Source organism: Mastomys coucha, unplaced genomic scaffold (genome assembly GCF_008632895.1).
Source record: "Mastomys coucha isolate ucsf_1 unplaced genomic scaffold, UCSF_Mcou_1 pScaffold21, whole genome shotgun sequence".
Classification (NCBI taxonomy): Eukaryota; Metazoa; Chordata; class Mammalia; order Rodentia; family Muridae; genus Mastomys; species Mastomys coucha.
Window position 1 is genome coordinate 86,003,540 of NW_022196904.1, and position 20,384 is coordinate 86,023,923.

At 38.4% G+C, this 20,384-nt stretch overlaps 1 protein-coding gene across 2 annotated transcripts in view; it reads left to right on the plus strand.

Moving 5' to 3' along the window:
• Gab2 (GRB2 associated binding protein 2) overlaps positions 1-20,384 on the plus strand; it is a 210,651-nt gene that overhangs the window by 132,439 nt on the left and 57,828 nt on the right. For both annotated transcript variants that reach the window (XM_031387413.1, XM_031387415.1), the window contains exon 2: positions 3,243-3,543. In XM_031387413.1, the coding sequence (XP_031243273.1) occupies positions 3,243-3,543 (301 nt within the window). The remainder of the gene's footprint in view (positions 1-3,242; positions 3,544-20,384) is intronic.

Here is a 20,384-nt window from a genome sequence, read left to right on the forward strand (position 1 = left end):
ACCTTTCAACAAACCCACACAAACATAATTCCACCTCTAACAACAAAAATAACAGGAAGTAACAATTATCTTTTCTTAATACCTTAATATGAAAATGAATATTACCAGCTTATCCTAATTGACTCAAATTCAAAAGTATGAGGAATTGAAAATTTGTTGGCTATCATCTGGTGGTCTCTCTAATTTGGTAATTGGAGAAATAGGTCCAATATTGTACAATTCATATACACTTTCTGTTTCTTTTTATACCTGACAGCGTCTTGCCAGGTACCACATAACTATCTTGAAACCATGCTTCTCCTATCCCAGCCTTGCTATTAGTAGGATTGTTTATTTGATGTTTTTACGCTATACTATGGTTTTCAGAACAGCTTACATATTTCAAAATTATTTATACAGCCAAAAGAAATGTAGACAATTAACTTGGGAGGTAGATTGTAAGAGAACAACAAAGAGTGAGGCTGAATGCTTTCCTTGACGTTTGTAACTATTGTATCAAGTTTGAAGACAAGAACTTTATAAGTTACTCTTTCTCTGAGATGAATGCTTTTCAATATCATCACAGCCAATGAACCAGATACTTTTACTTACTGGCACTAATGTCTGTGCCACCCTCCAAGAAGAGCCATTGTTCATGGAAACAGTTGGTGAATGACTTCAGGGATAGGCCATCTTAATACATCATTTGGGATAGACCATCTTGATATACACACCATTTCTTAAATGAATGTAACCTGTTCTCTGTGGTCTGAGAATGAAGACAATCACTCTAGTCAAATAGCTTTGTCCATAGCAGGAAAGGCACAGCAGAACTATCAACTCTTAGCTTAGCTACTAGGGAGGTAAAATCCTTTGGTGATATGAGGGTTATTGAAGTACAGTCTTATTACAATGAACTACAATGTCTAAAAATTGTTCTTATTTTGAACTTGTACCACAGTAAGAGCCAAGATTTTAAACTCTACTAAAAACAAAACAAACAAGAAGACTCTTATGTTTATTTTTAAAAAACTAGTAGTGGTGTAATATTTTAAAATATACAGCCAATATGTTTGGAGTTATTTAAAATTTATATTGAGAAAAATGTATTTTCAGTATTGCTGCAGACAAGCATCTACATAAGACTTTAATTGATTGTTCTATATCAAATAACTTTTATATTACTCATTTTTATTGTTACAAATTTTATAAATTTTAAAGAATGTGACAAAATAAAAAAAAGGTATTACAGGTATTGAAGGGGGTCTCTGGAAGGAGTTGGGGTACAAAGGGGAAAGAAGAATGTGATGTAATTCTATTTACTTAAAATACGTTTTTAAATGTTATCAAATTCAGATAAACTGAAATTATGTATCTTTTCTTCATCATAATGCAATAAAACTTAAATCAATTAAGAAAGAGAGAAAGAAGAAAGGAAGGAAGGAAGGAAGAAAGAAAGAAAGAAAATCAGAGGTTGTTGCCAAAGAGTACAAGGAAGTTCTGAATGAGGTCAATAGGATTATTGGGCATTGTCAGTGGCCCATGTGAAGGCCCAGGGAAGCCAATATGCAATGAGGTATTATTCTTTCCCCCAGCCTTTTATAACTATCAAGTGCATAACTGTCAAGTGAGAACAGGTAGATTGGGCAGAACATTAAACTTAGCTGGAGGTTGTGGTTTTGAAAGGTAAATAGGAAAAATGGAGACTGAAGCAAGGAAATTATTGTAAGGAGGGGTAAAAAGAGGTGGTTACAGAAGAAATTGAGGACAGGGATAAAGGGTGAGTGTGAAGTGTTTGTAAAATTAATATAGCTCCCTAGAGGTTGAAAAAATTATAATATTAAAAATAGTAATAATAATTATTGATATTTATAGTACTCTGAGTTCATTTGCTTTTAAAAAACTATGTGTTGAGTAAGGTAAAGAGTGGCAGTGGTGGTTGCAATTCTTGTTACATAGATAAGGAAAGATCCAAAGAAATAAATAACTTAGTTGAAAATCATGCAGTAAGTCTGTAGTAATGAAGACTCCCCAAAGCTCTGTAATTGTATGTAGTTTTTTGGTTGTTTGGAGTTTTGTCTTTTTGACTACTATATTTCAGTTCTGCTCAGAGTTTATTTTACTCAGTCTTGTTGAAGAGATACAATGTAGAAAACAGCATAAGAGCATCTGTACCCAAGTTTTAAATTCTACAGTATAATATAAGGCATTTGTCCATTCAGTAATACAGATGGAATGCTGGCATGAGCAAGGAACTACCACAGGTTCTAGGGAAACATATTTTAGTAAACAGGCTGAACAAAAAGAAAGATCTGAAGGTAGATGCACAGAGAATTCCCACAAGGATTTCTCAGCAGTGATTCTTCAAAGACATCATGGTTTGGTGAGAGGCATACTGTAGGAAGTTAGGAAATTAATTTTTCTGCAACTTGGTATGACATTGTGGTTTTAACTCACAGTGTTTTAACGAGTTCACACCTATAAGCTGAGATTTTTATGGCTTTGCAAGTGCTTTCTAGCCTGATATTTTATGAGTATGTATCTAGTCTAAAGAAATAGTTGCACTACTCCTGTACTAACAAATTCTAAAAACTGCCCTCCATTTTTGAACTGAGGAATCTAAAAAGGAAATGTAGACCATAAGTGCCTAAAGGGTCCAGCAGTCCCTGCGTTACTAGGCATGAATCCATGGGGTGCTTGGACACAAGGATAGTGATAGAAATAGTCAAATATTGGACTTGACATTTTGGATCCTTTATTAAAAAAAATTATATAACACTTTCCTCCCTCATTCAGAGGGCTTGAAATTTTGTGTGTGTGTGTGTGTGTGTGTGTGTGTGTGTGTGTGTGTGTGTGTGTGTGTGTTTTCTTGTTGGGGAATGCTCTTGTTTTGTTACATGTATTCAATGTCCAGAGGTTTCCTGCCTTCCTCTGCTAACTGGCTTCTTTTATATGGTAATCTTAATTATTTAATTACATATTTATTTAGTGGAGCACAAATGTCATGATGCATACATGGAGATCAGATGATAACTCCCATACCTTGTGGATTTCAGGGATTGATCTCAGATCATTAGACCTGGTGGCAAGCACCTTTATCCAATAAGCAATCTAATGGGGCCTTCATATGCTATGGAGCCTTTCTCTCCTGGCCCTACCCTCCTGTCATATCCATCTTCAATAGATGTTATGTGAGGATCTGATAAAGGCTTAAAATTAATTAATGACATTTTCTTCTTCCCGATGCCTCTCTGGTGATTTAGGCCTGGAAGAAACGCTGGTTTATACTGCGGAGTGGCCGGATGAGTGGAGACCCAGATGTTCTGGAATACTACAAGAATGAGCACTCCAAGAAACCCTTACGGATCATCAACCTGAACTTCTGTGAGCAGGTGGATGCAGGTCTGACCTTCAACAAGAAAGAGCTGCAGGATAGTTTTGTGTTTGATATCAAGACCAGCGAGCGCACATTTTACCTGGTGGCTGAGACAGAGGCTGACATGAATAAGTGGGTCCAGAGCATCTGCCAGATCTGCGGCTTCAATCAGGCTGAGGAGAGCACAGGTATGAGAGCAAGCATAGCTCATTCCCAGGGGATTCTTCAGAGACATCAGGTTCCTCTAGCCAGGAAAACTGGTTCTGGTTAAGATTTCTTTTTGGCAAATGTGATTGGCAAATGGGGAGAGTATAGCAGTTAGCCTGATATAGATGAACCTCCTGTTTCTAATAATGCTCAAATGGGGAATCAAGAAAGGCTAGGGTCATGACAATGCCAAGGATATGTTTCAGGTGCCTATTTGTCAGCTCTCAACCACTTCTCTCACTCTTATTTTGCATACTGCACTTTGTCACCTGTCAGCCATGCCATAGGGAAGATCTCTCTTTGATCACCTCTCTGATTCATTTCTCTCTGTTCTAATCCATCTGTTTCAGGCCATCTCACAGTTTGCTTGCTTGTTTCTTAGGTAACCTTTGTGTTATTGATGTGTAGTCTTGAGTTCCAATATATCCACTTGAGGACAGTTAAAAGAATGAAATTCTGACTTTATGTTTGAGTTTTGACAGCCCTTTTTTAAAAAGTACTTCAACTTGTGGTCTATTTCATTGCTCTGTGTATTTGCTTTTATGCCAGTATCTATGCCTCTGTAGTATGGCTTTAAACTCTGGTATTGTAATGTCTTCATTTGTTCTTTGTTTTGTTTTGTTTTGTTTTTTCAGGATGGCTTTGACTAAGATTTTTCTTCTAGTTCTATAAAGAATGTCATTGTTATTTTGATGGGATTTTTGATAAATTGCTTTAGGTGGTATCTATATTTTAACTTAATTCTTCCAAGCTTTGAACATGGGAGTACTTGTATTTTTGTTTGTCTTCAGTTTCTTCATTAGTGTTCTTTAAATTTTCATTTAAGATGTCCTACTTTTTTATTTTTAGAGTCTTTGGTGCTGTAGGATTTATAGTGATCATGAATGAGATTGTATAGTTTCTTTTTCAATGAAATTATTATTAGTGGTCTATTATTGATATATGAAAATGTTCAGGATTTCTGTGCTAAGAAGATATCTTACTTGGTAGACTGATTATTTTACAAGTGTAAAAACCCAAGTTTAGATCTCCCAGAACCTACATAAAAAGTTGGAGCATATGCCTGTAATTCCAGCAATGCCTAGGTAAGAGGTGGGGACATAAGGATCACTAAAACTTGTTGCCCAGGTCTGGCCTACTTGGCAAAAGTTCCAGACCAGTGAGAGTCCCTGTGTTAGACAAAAGGTAGAAAATACCTGAATTTGTCCTCTGACCTCCACACATGAAACACTCAGGTGAAAATAATAAATTTTGAGTTTGTTTTTGATAGCACTTTAGAGTGACCTTAATTCATAATAACATGCTATATATATTTTACAAATAACTAGGAGATGAATATCTAAGGACTCCAGACATACATGAATGTAAGCAGGTATTAAGTATCCCAGTTTAAGTAATAAGCGAGTGATGCACATGGGCAATGTTTAGATGATAACATGTAAGTGACTATGGTATCAACAACTTTGTATGATTTTTAAAGTTTTATTTATTTATTTATTTATTTATTTATTTTACATCCCAATAGCAGTTTCCCTTCCCTCTTCTCCTCCCAGTTCCTCCCTCTCACCTTAGCCTCCCGCCCCTATCCTCTAGTCCCTTTTCTCCTCAGATATCAATCTTCCTTGACAAATGAAGTGGCAATAGGACTAGGCACATCTATTGTGCCTAGACAAGGCAGCACTGTTAGAGCAAAGGAATCCAAAGGCAGGCAACAGAGTCAAAGACAGCCCCTGCTCCTGCTGGTAGGAGTCCCACAGGAAAACCTAGATGCACAACTGTTGCATGTGTGCAGAAGGCCTCAGTCTATACCATGCGTGCTCTCTGGTGGTTCAGTCTCTGTGGGCCTGTATGGACTCAGCTTAGTTGAACTGGAATAGAAATATCTGGCAAAAATAAACATAGTTTTCCCTATTTGGCATTGAATAAGAGACTCCAGACACTCCTGACCCCTCTGCATAGGGGTCCCACAGCTGGCTCAGGTGTCCCTCCTTACCACCTCAGATTGTCGCAATCTGGGGACTAGAATACTCTTCATACAATGATTCCTAGGGCTGTAGTTCAGTGAGCAGATTCTACAGGTGGGTCTGTAGCTGTAGCGAGAGTACCTGCTTCAGATCTCTGCTCTAGGGCTTTGTGACCCCAAGTGGTAGTCTCCCCTGTAGACTGTGCTCTGTTCTTGCAGTGCTTCTGCTTCTCTGTGGGTTCACTGGGCAAATCACAAGTCTGGGCAGCACTCCATCTACATGTTCCCCAGAACTGTGCAGTTTTCCCTGCCCGGGTTACCTGATTGTTGCCCAACCTTGTGGAGATTCCTCCTTGTAGGGAGCCACATTCAGGCAGGTACTCCTTCGCCTCTCTCTGCCTCCCTTCCCTTTAAGGGTTATGATGGGATCTATTGAATACTTCTAGTTTTTTACCTTCAGCTGGAAGAGTTTCTATAGCAGATGGAGTATTTTTTTAATCACTTCAACTTTTTTGCCACCCCCAGGTTCTTATTTCTACTGCTTCCCTGCAATTCCTCACATATTCCAGCCAAACGTCTAGTATAAAACCTGAGGGATCAAGCCAGACCAGGAGTGAAACTGAGTCTAAATATTCACATAGGTTGGAGAAGATCTCAGCTTCCTGACAAAGAGCTTCCAAAAAGAATCACAGGCTAATGCTCCAGAAAGAAAAGAACAAATGCCAAAAATATTCCATCTCATGTTTGTAGGACCCATTTTTGTTTTGTGTTTATATACAAAATTAAGACTCTCTCTCCCTCTAGGAATCAAAATGTCTTTCAAACCTTAACATAAGGAAGCAGATAACTTCTCTGAGCTATGTTTACCAATAGACATGTCTGGGTCCTCACATTGGTGGCCAGGCACAGGCAGCTGTCCCCGACCAGATGTACCATGTACAAAAAGATCCAGCTTTTAGCTGAAAAAGCTTTGATGAATTATTCATGTGCTGAGGAATCAGCCAGTGTTAGGAAAGATCTCACCCCTTTGAATCCTGAAAGCTGAGGACTGCTTTCCTATGTCTCCTCCCCCCTTCACTTTTCAGTTGCTGTCCAGGACCCACAGAGCCACTATGGAATCTGGCAGGTCATCTGTGCTGAAACCCAGGGTTTCTGCTTATTTGCAGTTTGACACCAAATAAGTAACGTTTTACCTCTTAATGGTTTTATCATCTGGAAAATGGAAATGATGCATCACGGGGTTGTTGGAGAGGTTACACCAGATCACACAGGAAACATCAGGAAAATGTGTAGGAACAATAGCTGCCAAACGCTGCTTTCCATATAGTAAGGACAGTGATGTAAAAGTAAAGATGTTCTTTGTATCTATAGAACAAGATAAACAGGATGTGATTTAAATATCTACCATTTTTAGAGAGTTTTCCTGTCAGCAAACCCTTCTGTAGTCTCATTTGAAACAAAAATGAAGTGACAAGGGGCAACTGACATTATTTCTGTTGCACTAAGAGGAACAGGAAGCTTTTGGAGCAGAGGCCTATAAAGCAGAGGTGCTGGGGCTAAGCTCCAGGGCTTTTATGCATCCTTAGGCTATGTTTGCTAACTCCTTCTCATTTGTTGTAAACTCTTCACAGACAAGTCTGGCATAGCTGCTTCTAAGTCACAAAATAGCCAGCCAGAAGGAAGAGCAGCAGGGCGTTTATAAATCACTGAGAACTGATTATTTTGTAAGTATAGTGCTATTATAAGCTAACAGTGGCCTCTGACAGCTAAATTAGTGAACTAACATGGTCTGTCTCCAACTAGCCAGCAAGCCACTATGAATGAATTGGAGCTCAGAGAGTTTAGCTCACCAAAGTCCCATTTTGTAACTGGTAAAGGTTTTGAAATAAGGCCAAAGCCCCTTCTATAGCCTCTCCATGGAATTAGTTTTTCCTTTATCCTTTACTCTTTGGCAAGAGTTTTGTGACAGTAGTTAGCCTAATTCTGCAGAATGAAATTCCCAGAGTTCTAGATGTTTTCTTTTTTCACCTTTTCTCTACTAAAAAAATTGATGAGGCTGCTCCCCAAAATCTGTTTTATAAATATTTTAACTTCTAGTATCTTTGAGTTTCCCAACTATCTCTCTAGCAGAATATTTCAAGTGTTGGATTCCATCTGGGGTCAGACAACACTCATAGGAATGTTTTGGGGAAATATTCAGCATCCTGTGGAAGAATGTCATTGAGGGTTCTTCAAACAGCTCATCCCTCTCTAGAGCCCTATTCCTGCTGGACAGCAGAGAGAGCTGTGGGAGAGCTGCTGTCCACACAGATGCCTTCTGACAACTTGTCCTCCCTGTTACCCCTTGCTGAAAGTGCATGGGATAATGGAAAATTGGGGTAGAATAAGGTAGGAGGAGAAATACCTCCCTTCTCATATGCCTAAGAGGCCTTTCTTCCCTGTTCCCTCTCCCACCTTTTGGTGTTGTTTCTCTGAACTCAGATTCCCAGCTTCTCTTGGGACCCTTCTTGGAATCTGAGAGCCAGTGTGGGAGGCAAGAAGCAGAATCTCCCCAGACTACAACCCAGCTGTTGAGGAGCAAAGCAGAGAACAGGGTGGAGACTGACTCAAGCCCCAGCCCAGAGGCGGAGGCTGCTGTCTGAATCACACACCCTTTTTTCCACTGAGACAATGAGGAAAATAAACATCCAGACCAGTTTCCAGCCAGATCTGAAATTCCTGTGCCCTTTAAAAAAAAAAAAAAGTGTTTTTATGAGCAGTTCTGAAGTATTAGATCTTCATTATTATTATGATTTGTTCTTGTTGTTTACAACTTGGTCTAGTCACCCAAAGAACAGGTCTTGAATTGAACATGAACCCCATAAATCTTCATAGAACTCTCTGCATTGTCGTGCAAGGGGCCCTGCCTGACCTTCAGGAAAGTCCAGACTCTGGAGGAGGAAAGGGTGACTGGGAAAAACATGACCCCTTTCTCCATTCTAAGCCTTGATCCTACTTCCTGCTCTGTCTATTTATACGAGACACTCCTCCTCACCTCCCTAGCCAGCCAGCATAGATTAAGTCTAGTGTTACCTGCCAAAACCCACAGACTGGGAAGTAGGAGCAGTCTGGTTCCAAATTCTCAACTTTGGAAAGCTCCCAGCTGTGACTTGAGATTCCCTGCTCCTACCCCTCCTTTTTTGTTGCTATTCACGGATGACTTCTGATTATCCATTGTGAAGGAAGGTAATAATGATTTGTTGAAATTACCATAGTACATTCCAAAGTTCTGTCTATCTTTAATTTTGAACTATAGGTAGAACTAGAATTTCGTGTTTAGTGGAAGAGGCATTTGTGTTAAAAGGTTGTCTTGGATCCCTTAAAATCTTATGTCTGATTAAATATCCAGTCATCGATAGTTATTCTCAGGATGCTGAATGCTACAAAGCCTGTAGATATGGTCATTTCTCCAGGATCTAAACTGGGAGTCAAAGTCTCAATTTTAGATTTCAACTTTGTTACTAATTCAATGTGTATATCTTATGAGATATGCAACATTAAACTTGAAGTAATTTTAAGCATTTTTTTAACCAAATCCTAAATGCAACAGAATACCTGAAAGGGAAGAATAGGAATCAATTTGAATATTACAGGGGAGAAGGTCACAGGTTACAAGTTGAACAAGACCTAAATGCTTTTCTCCCATGCTTTTCTGCAGAGGCTCTAACACTGTGTGAAAATACTGGCTGTGGTAGATATTGCAAAAGACATACCTCTAGACCAGTACTAAATTAAGAAAAAAATTTAATCAGTTAACAACAAAATTTAAAAACATGAGCAAAATATAGTTGATTTTATAAAACTAAGTGTGACCAATTTTAGAAATTCACTTTATTCAATAGAGCCTCTCTTGTGTATGTAAAATGACAATCCTACTAAATGAGACTTTTCTCCATTAACACCATTAAAAAGTGGCAGCCTCATTTTTAAATGACCATTTCTAAAAGTACACATATAAAAAACAGAGACTATGGTTTAATGCAAGAGTAGAATGGAAGCATTTGGAAACAGTGATTTAGAGGTGCTGCTAAGTGTCAAGCTCCTCTGGTCTCCATTTCTGCTTCTACAAACATGCCCCAGACCTCTGAACTCCACCATCAAATTCAGCATTTGCACACAGCACTCTAGCTATGGGAGATCCTTCATCCCCTTGGATAAATTCTACTCTTTCCTCTCTTCTAGTTAGGATCAACCCTGAGATTTTTGCCTCATTTTCTTTGCCCTGTTAACCTTTTTGCAGTCTTCAATCTCACCTATAATGGACCTGTCCAGTTTTTAATTTGGTTCTTCTCGTAGATGAGAGTCTTTCCAGACATTAAGTCATTGCCCAAGGCCTCACTGCCCACTGGGAGATGTCTGAGTTTCCAGTGGTCTGTCCACCTGAATTTCTGAAGAAAATCTGCTTCTGCTTCTGATTCCCCGAACACATTTCCTCTTCCTCTTAGACTCTGCAGCCACAGTGTTAAGTGATGCCTCAGTTTCTGTTCTGTTTACTTGGTCAGCTATACCATGGCTACCTACTCTTTTGTTCTCTCAGCCAAACTTCCTTTGTAACTCTTATCTTTGTTTAGGTTTAAAACACATATACCTGAGGCTGGTCTGCCTCCACCTTTCAAGTGCTGGGATTGTAGTCCACACTTGGCTTGAACTCTTGTTGATGGCTCTGCTTCCTTGTTAGCAAGGTTACAAGGTATTAATTGAACAATGGCTGACTCTGCCAAATTATGTCTGACAGTTGCTGGGTTTTTTTTTTTTTGATTAGGTTAATATCAAATGTGAAATTTAAATTTTTTTGAATTATGTATCTGAATTTAGCTTCAATATCAAGCCCCATCTGGCCACTAATTGAAATAGATATATTGAGACAGTTCACTTATTTAGTTGCAGTGTTTGGCTATAACTTTGAAAGTTGTTGTATAATCTATTTTGTTTTAAAATTCTAACTCATTTCCAAATGTTGTTTTGAGAAATCTACTGTTGGAATAGGAAAGGAACATCAAAAATTCTACCTTGAAGACTGGAGGGATGGCTCAGCAGTCAAGAACATTGGCTGTTCTTCCAGAGGACCTGGGTCCAATTCCCGTACCCACATAATAAGTCAAAATTCTGTAACTCCATTTCCAGGAGATCTGACTCCCTCTTTGGACCTCCACGGGCACTAGGCATGCATGTGGTTCACATACAAAAATTCAGGCAAACTATTCACATACATATTTTTTAAAAAGAAATTCTAACTTTATTCATAGGAGTTAGACCAAAATAACTGAAATTCTAAATATTGATATAATGCTACAAAAGTTTAATTTAAAAGAGAAAGAAAAACTTTACTTTATTTAATATGTGTACCACCTCCTCTCCCCTTTTCTGGATGCCTACAATGATCACAATTCTTCATGGTTGTAAATCTTATTATCCAGAACAACCAGCCAAGACAAAGGGAACAGGCAGGATAGAATAGAAGACTTCTGGATTATGAGATCTTGAAAGGTCCTTAGAGAGTACTTAGTTCTGAACTCTTCAAATAACAGCACATCCAGAGGTCAAGACAGAGGAGCAGTTCTGTTCAAGATTGCACTGCTGGCTTGCAAAGGTAGAATGAAAACTCTTTTAGTCAACAATTCAAGTAATGCTTGATGGTGACAGCATCTTGCATTTTTAAGATACTCATATATAAACTAGATGTGGTGGCACAGGGAGATCCCAGTTTTAGGCCAGCCTAAGCTACATAGGAGAACTCTGTCCCAAAAACAAAAGGCACTGAGTATATACAAACATGTATGCATTAGTATAGAAGGCCAATTGATTTCTTATGGTTCTGGATAGCAAACCTGTGATATTGTTGTATGCTAGGCAAATACTCTATCTCTGAGATACATACCCATCCCTTACAAATCCAACTTCATATATAGTACTGTAGAATCATGTTATGTTGGAAGGTCTAGTCTTGTTTGTTTGTTTGTTTGTTTGTTTTTCGAGACAGGGTTTCTCTGTATAGTCCTGGCTGTCCTGGAACTCACTCTGTAGACCAGGCTGGCCTCGAACTCAGAAATCCGCCTGCCTCTGCCTCCCAAGTGCTGGGATTAAAGGCATGCGCTACCACTGCCCAGCTGGAAAGTCTAGTCTTATACATATCAGTTAAGCCGGTTTGTTTCTCTGCCTCAATTTTGATCTTCATCATTAAAATTTTAAAATCATTGCAATATTATTATGAAGACTAAGAACCTCCTTAAAACTAGAGTACAGATAGTAATTTTTTAAGATTTATTTATTTATATTATGTATATGAGTACACTGTTACTTTCTTCAGACACACCAGAAGACATCAGATGCTTGTGAGCTACCATGTGGTAGCTGGGAATTGAACTCAGAACTTCTGGAACAGCAGTCATTACTCATAACTGATAAATAGTATAAATATATAGTAAGCATGTATTAAATATCTGTTGTATGTGTTGTATGCTGCTGCCTTCTCTATGATCTTCATACAGCCTTCATGGGGTTTTGTTGCTACTGCAGTTCATTTTATTTTATTCTGGTTTCTTTGTTGTTTTTGTAGTTGTTTTGTCTATTTGTTTTTGAGATAGAGTCTCACTGTGATTCCTAGGTTGGTCTCCAAACTTGTGGGTTTAAGCAATCCTAACACCTCAGCATATTCCAAAGAGCTAGGATTACAGGTGAGCACCAACTGCCTGGCTCACAACAGCCCTTTTGAAAACCCTGCTGCTTTTGAAATTTGTAGTTGCCTAAATAACTCTTCTCTCTTTTGTTAAAACTTGAAGTAATTTTTGCTGCATATGATTAGTTTGCTTATCAAATAAAGACTACTAACATTCTTGGTTTGAAGTATATTATACTTTTGAGTTATTAGAGTTTTCGAAGATCAAGGTGTCTGTTGTCATATTTTAGCAGTCCTTGGAATCAAACCCAGGGCCTTCCCCATGCTGTGCAAGAGTCTCTTTAAATGAAATACTACTAATTCCATTGACTTGTGTGATTCTGAGCAAGGCCCTGCACCTAAGTTTCCCTATTTGTTCAGTGGGAAGATTACACTCAATGATTTAAAACTCCAGGAGTGAGACTTTGGGAGCAAGAAGAGAAAGGAAGAATTCCTATAAGAGCTTACTATAAAATACAGTGTTCTAAGCATCTTCCAAATTATTAATCCTTACAATACTGGAATTAGATATTATTATTATTATTATTATTATTATAAACTCCCATTTTATAAATAAGAAAACAGTGGCACAGAGATGTTAAATATTTTCTCTAGTTCACATAACTAGAAAACAAAGGAGCTGAAATTCACACCTAAACTATTTGGCCCCAGAACCTGTGCTTTTAACTATTAAGCCATACTTCTAAATTGTAGATACAGGTCCTTGACTCAAGTGTCACAGTACCTGTCTGGAGGCTTCAGCAGGCAGACAGAGACCTGGATGAGTTATTACTATCTCCATTCCTTAGTGGGGGCTGATCTCCCTTAAACCCTTCAAGACATCCCAGAGAATACTTGTTGCCTATGATTTCACCCTGAGCCAGCTTTTACCTTTGACCTAAACAGTACTTTCAGTTTCTTCACACTCAGGACAGATGTCTTCACTCCTACTAGAATATATATTGTTATCAACACAATTGCATGTCTATCTGGGAAGCTTGGTCAAGGTTAGATAAGAAGCAATCATTTGTCCATCAAGAGGTGATCGTTTGCTCATGAAGCAATATTTTGTCCTCCCAGTGTTTAGAAAAGTTTAGATACCCTGAAAGATTATTGGATAAATTAATATGAGGGCTTCAGGAAGAGAGCCAGGGGAAGCAGGTAACATCCAAGAGTAGGATGCTGAGCTGACACCTGTATAGGAGAGAAGAGAAGAAAAAGGACCAACCTGCAACACAGCGATAAGATAGACTTAGCCAGTCAGTGCAAGTTCTTCAGCCAAAGGCATCTGTTAATGAAATTTCATATTTCATATAAATAAGCCTGTGCTGGTACTTCTGGCATTGATGAAAACAGTTCACAAGTTCAGCCTCCATGTGAAGGCAGGGAGGAAGGGATGCAGAAGTCTGACTGCTCAGATTGTCATGTTAGATCTCAGAGGTATGATTGTTTCTGTTGGTTTGAGGGGGTTGTTTATTTTTCTTTTCTTGTTTTGTTTTGTTTTTTAAGGTCAGGGTCTCATTGTATAGTCCTAGCTAGTCTGGGACTCACTATATATACCAGGCTAGTCTCCAACTCAAACTCAAACTGTATCTTCTGGAATTAAAGGCATGTGCTACTGTGCCAGCTCAGAGGCATGTTTTCACAAACACATTGAGACATCAGAGATTACCAGGACATGTAGGTTTCAAACCTCTAAAAGAGCTTATAGTCAAGTAGAAAGAGACAAAGGAAAAACAAAGTGAGTAAATGATAGCAATATATACATATACTTTGGTGAATGTGATAAGGAGTAACTGGAAAGCTCGTTAGGTCTAGAGGGGAGGAAAGGCTTCTTTGTTAGTTATCAGAAGATAATAATTGTGTTTTTAGTTCTACTGGGTATCTGTTTATCAGTCCTTTGTGATCTATATAGCATATGTTTCTCAACTTTCCCCCCTGCCTCATGTGTAGCTGTGTTATGGAATGAGCACTCCACAAGTGATGACGGGCCTATTTAGTACATATGATTTTGTACTACATAATTTGTTTGCCCTCTCAGTCATATTTTAAAGGTGTCTCTCCTTTTTTGGACACTACTGGAAAAAAAAACCCTAAAGATTCTAGAGCATCAAGAGCAGACTTGAAGGAGGAATGGGAAGCTAGAGCAGTAACTGTAGATTACTGTGGGTATAAAACTAAAGACCATGACTGAGGAAGAGCTTCCAACTGCAAGCTAGATCCTACCAAGCTCTGTGCCTGCAGTCCTTGACTTCCCACAGAAAGGCCAGTCGACTGCATTTACACCCTGGAATAGGTCCTATCTAGTCAAATACTAAAAGTTTGGGAACAAGGAATTCAAGATCTCCCATTCCAGATTTCTCCTACAGTGAGGCACTGAGGGAGATTTTAGAGCACCTATGTGCAGGGACCACAGATATTTCTTCCTAGAAAAAATTTAATAGTCCTTACAAACTACAAATTAAACTGACTGGACTCAGTCAGTTTCATAGCAAGTACACCAAGATTCAGGCTCCAAATCTCAAGTTCCTTCCCCAACATCACAATGTCTCTCCTGAAGCCAATGTTTCCTTCAGATGTTTTTGCTTGCCTTCTAGTTCCCTAGGGGAAGCTAGAGGTCTTGGCCTCCAAGCCTCACATCCAAACTGATCATTTTAAACCTATTGTTCAATTACCCCACTGCTAATGATTCTCAGTAAGCTCCCATAATTATGCCTGACACTGGAATTTACACCAGTTGCCAACTGTCTCATTGAGAGTCACTGTGAGAAGAACAAAAACTCCTTCATAAAGTTAATTAGCTTTAAGTATTGTTAATTTTTTTTTTTTTTGTATTTTTGTAGAGAGTTTTTCAGGTTCAAAATACATCGCTAAAATCTGAACTTATAGTACTTACTAGATAGATTGATTCTCCTGGGAATATTAATGGGTTCCCAGAGTTCCTTAGGGAAGGATGGAAGTACTCCCATGAATATAAATTAGCTCTTTGCTTCTGCGGTATGAGCTCATAAATTAAGAACAAGATCCACACTTTCAAACTGGCTTGAGATTTCTAACACAGTCCCTATAGTAAATGTTCATGACTCTCAGATGTTTCATTCTAGTGGCTGCAAACGTATGTGGCCTTGTGTTCCATGCCTAGCACTATATCCTGCCTTCCCCACCCCTTAATTAAAAGCTTTAAAATATGAATGAACTCTTTGAGGGAACTATCTTCATTTTTTTTATTTTTTATTAGATATTTTCTTTATTTACGTGTAAATTTCTCCTTTCCCAGTTTCCCCTCCAAAAAACAAAGAAACAAACAAAAACAACAAAAACAAACCCCTGTTGCCTCCCCCTCCCCATGCCTGCCACCCCACCCTTTCCCACTTATTGGCCCTGGCATTCCCCTACACAGGGGCAGAACTTTCACAGGGCCAAGGGCCCCTCCTCCTATTGATGATCGAATTTGCAATCCTCTACTATACATATGCTGGAGGGAACTATCTTTAAACTGGAATCCCTAACCATTCCAAGCCCCACACAGAGGAACAGAAGAAAGGTAGGTATGCCTGGTAAGATGAGAACAAAGTTTGTTGACCTGATCCCTCTCAAATGATCAGGACAGTTCCTGATTAAATACAGACCTTCTCCAAAACCAGAAACATACATAACTTGTGTATGTTTCTGTATGAAACTTCACAGAGTGAGAAAGTTTCTTCCAGCCAAAGAGAATTTGGAACCTGGAAGTGGCCATTCATTCTACTGATGTAGGGAGAAAAAAAATCTGACTTAACTAACTTCTTATCCAAATCCAGGTTTTTGCTATGCCTGGAACACTGGGCTAAGCATTGTCAGAGAAACAGTGATCTAGATCCTGACTTAAAGCTCGTAATCTTGTTTTAGATGGCATATTTGTGAGTTCCCAACTAAAATACATAGTGAAACTAAGTACTACGAAAGATGGAAAGGCATAATTAATTCCTACTAGAGACCTGATGTAAGACATTCATGTCTCTAAATGGAGCTCTGGGATGAAGAGAATTCTCTAAGGATATGTAACCAAGTGCCACAGCACTAAGCTACAGCCACTCACTGCTGTCCAGTGTTTCTCCTGTGCATTTTACAGAATCAATTTGGTTAATATATACCTCAGGGTCATATGTACCAAGGTCAGGATGTTGGAATTTGGCTGTCCTAAGCACTCAGATATTCTTTCTCAGATTCTTTTATAGAGGCAGTTGGAGAATTGTGGTCACAGAAAGGTCTCCTGGGATCTCATGTTGCTGTCTGTCTCTGCTACCTCTTTCAGCTTCCTCTGCTTTATTGGTGATTATAAACACTAGAAAACATTATTTTAAACTTGGAGAATTACTTATAGTAGTTTTTAAGTTTGATCTAACATATGTTTACTTACTGTGAAAATATGAGGAATGTCATAAACTTAGAAAAAAAAACTAAATTAAACTCCAGGCAGCCAGTGTTCTGGTGATCAGATCTTATGACTTCTTATGGATAACACATATTGTAGAGCAAACTTCCTCATTCTTAGTGATACCATGTTCTTTGGGACCAAGAGATTTGAATTCTGATGCCATGGTTCATTTCTGACCTCAATATATAGTCTAGGGCAAGTAATCTCCCTTCTCTGGGCCACCATCCCTTGAATTATAGATGAAAGATTTGGGGAGGGCTGGGAGTAGTAAATGAGGAAACGGGCTTCAGAGGTTCTTCTGTTTGTTATTTGCTAAGGTTATCTATTTGCCGGGGCAGGTGGATTTCTGAGTTCAAGGCCAGCCTGGTCTACAGAGTGAGTTCCAGGACAACCAAGGCTACACAGAGAAACCCTGTCTCAAAACAAAACAAAACAAAACAAAACAAAAAGGTTATCTATTCAGTGGAGCTCATATATTTGTTTGCCCTTGTTGTTAGGAATTACTTTTCCAAAAAAAATGGGGGAAGGTATCAGGCAGTGGTGACGCATGCCTTTAATCCCAGCACTTGGGAGGCAAAGGCAGGCGGATTTCTGAGTTCAATGCCAGCCTGGTCTACAGAGTGAGTTCCAGGACAACCAGGACTACACAGAGAAATCCTGTCTCGAAAAACCAAAAAAAAGGAGGGGGGTGGATTACTTCTCCTGATTATGATATTTATTGGAAGACTAGAGAATTATGCCTTTTAAAGTAATTTCAAGCTTGTGATTATGAATTCAAATGACTGAAACTATCAAACCAGTCTTGCCCTGCATATTTGTTACTTGTCTTACATCTTTTTCTCCAACTATCTGGTTTTCTAGTTAACTTTATAATAGGAATTCTCACCACTTATGATCCTATACCATTCTCTTTTTGAAATTCATTTTCTCTGTATTGAAGGGGGGGTTCTGGGAGGAGTTGGGGTACAAAAGGGAAACAAGAATGTGATTTAATTCTATTTACTTAAAATATGTTTTTAAATGTTAACAAATTCAGATAAATTGAAATCATGTAACTTTTCTCATCATAATGCAATAAAAGTTTAAAAAAAAAGAAATTCATTTTCTCATTAGACCTTTATACATTCACTTCTACTATCTCACTTCTTGGAATAAAAGCCAAACAGTTTATTGAGAATTAAATAATTGCTGATTATTGATTGGGTGTGTGGCTGGGTGGTAGAGCACTCTCCTAGCATCTATGAGGCCCTGGCTTTGATGCTAAGCACTGCAAAAACAAAAATGCTGTTTGCCTATATTTCCTTTCACTGATTCCTTCAAAGACCGCTGCAGACTCAAAGTTCTCCCTGGCATTTGGCATGATATCATGGGAAATGAAGCACACAATGACATCAAAAGCTTTGCTAAAGTGCTAAAGTGACTTTTAAACCTGGATCCATGTTTCTATTCCAGTGAATAGACTCTGGAGAGTCTATTCCAGTGTTCTTTTTGTTACACACTGTTGCTTGGAAGTTAGCTGTGAGTAGTCGTTATAAACAGCCAGTCAGAACATAGATGAGTCTTAGTTTATAATTTTAGTGATACAAAGAGAGGGGTTGGAAGCCTTCGTTCCGTCATTTAACTCTCAGAGGCTGCTTTACACTTGAGATTTCAGTGAGTCCTAACTCTTGCTTACTAAGCAAATCAGAGGATGATAACCTACATCTCCATGGGTATTTGGTTTATTGGATCTTCACTGGGATCAATTTTCTGTAATCAGTGTGAACCTTATTCTAATTCAATCTTTCCTTTTATAAATAGAAAGATAAAACTAAGGTAGATGAAATAGCAGGCCTAGAACTAGACTCTCATTCTATTCCTTGACTCCGCTTCTCACAAAGCTAATACTATTTACCTACTGTGGTCTCATGAAACTCAATCACCTATGAAAAGTAAGAATGACATTTGAAAATAGAGCTTTTTTAAGATCTCATCTATGGCTTTTCTAGTGTATGACTATAAAAGTAACTTTCTTTTCAAACAATAGATTAATTATTGATATAACAATAACCACACTACACATAAATTATATAAAAGTACAAGTTTAAAAGAGGATTTAAACATTATCTAACTACACTGTCATAAAGCAACTTGCTTTAATATTATAAAGCAGTTGAAAACAGGAGGGTGAAAACATATGAGCAAAATTGCACCACATGTTATACTTCAAAACAAAAAATATTACTGGAGAGAGAAAAAGATATTATTTAGTAATACTAGGGTTAATCCACTAAGAAGACTCTTAACAATACTAAGGAATATGACCCAAACAAATGAGCTAAGGATTATACATAAAAGTAACTTTTATACACCTGATATAATTGTTGCCTCAGAGGCTTATTGCCATCTGCTAGCCTAGACCTAGTTCTGAAATCTTCTAGCCTCTGTACAGTCTAATCTAGGCCTAGAATGTATTCAGCCTCTGAAACTTACTGCTGAATAAGTTCACCCTTTCTGACTCTTGTGGCTGGTCAACTTATCTGTTCTGGCCCAAAACTCCTCTCCAAGCTGGTTCAGTCTGGCTTCTCTCAGCTTCTCCTGAATTGCTCTACTTGGCCTCATACTAACTTTGTCTATATGTTCTTATCTTCTGGCCCCTTCTCATTCTCTGGCTTCTTCTGTCTTCACCTGTGTCTAACACTCACACACACTCTCCCCCCACCCCCTCTCTGCAACTGTCTCTGTACAACTGTCCCAATAAATCTGCCCTTTCTTTTTCTCTCTCAGCCTGTTCTCTCTTAAGCTTCTTTTCTCTGTGTACTCATGAGAGTTGGATATATCCTATTCTGTCAAATCTTTCTCTGATTCATCACTTTGTCTGCCACTCAATTAGATATCACTTTCAAACATAGATGCTTCCTTCTACAAGCTAACTTCACTTTCATTGATTGGGATTAAAGATGTGTACTAAGGGCTTGTCTCTGTTCCAGCCAGCGGGATTAAAGGTATGTGCTAAGACTGAGCCACACCACAACTAGAAACATCTTTTTTCAGTAAATAACCCAATCTCAGGGTTCACCATATGATCAAATATCCTGCAATATATGAATCTAAATTTTTTTACTGTAACTTTTCTGAATCCTTTGTTTGCTAAGATTTATTTTCATTTTTAATAATATATATAAAATAATATATGCCTACACACATATATATGTGTGTATAGGTGTATAGATTATCCATGGAGTGGTCAAATAATGGCTACTTCCCTTATCTCAATGCCCTTTTTATTTTTTTATCCCTTCTCTCCTAATAATTTTTACCCCCAAAAGTCTCAGTGGGTCTCAGAATCCAGACACAGGGAGATCAAAACTGGAGCCTAGGCTGGACCCAAAGCCTGCTTCTTCTAACTCTGAGCTCTTTGGATATAAGTATAGGTATATGACTACAGGTGTTAGAGGCCAAAGGTGTCAAATTACCCTGGAACTAGAGTTACCTGTGATTGTAAGCTGCCCAATGTGGTACTGAAAATCAAATTCCTGACCTCTGCAAAAGCAGTAAGAACTCTTCCTCACTGAGTAACTAGAAATCCTTTGTAAGTGCCTAATAAATAATAGCTGTAACTTATGGTCACTGGTGTCCTTTCTGTTCTTATTAGTCCTCCATGCAGCATATAAGGTAGTTGACTAAAAAACAATGACAGTGAATTCTCAATTGATGAACACCGAATGGCTGAGAAGCACCTAAAGAAATGTTCGACATCCTTAGTCAT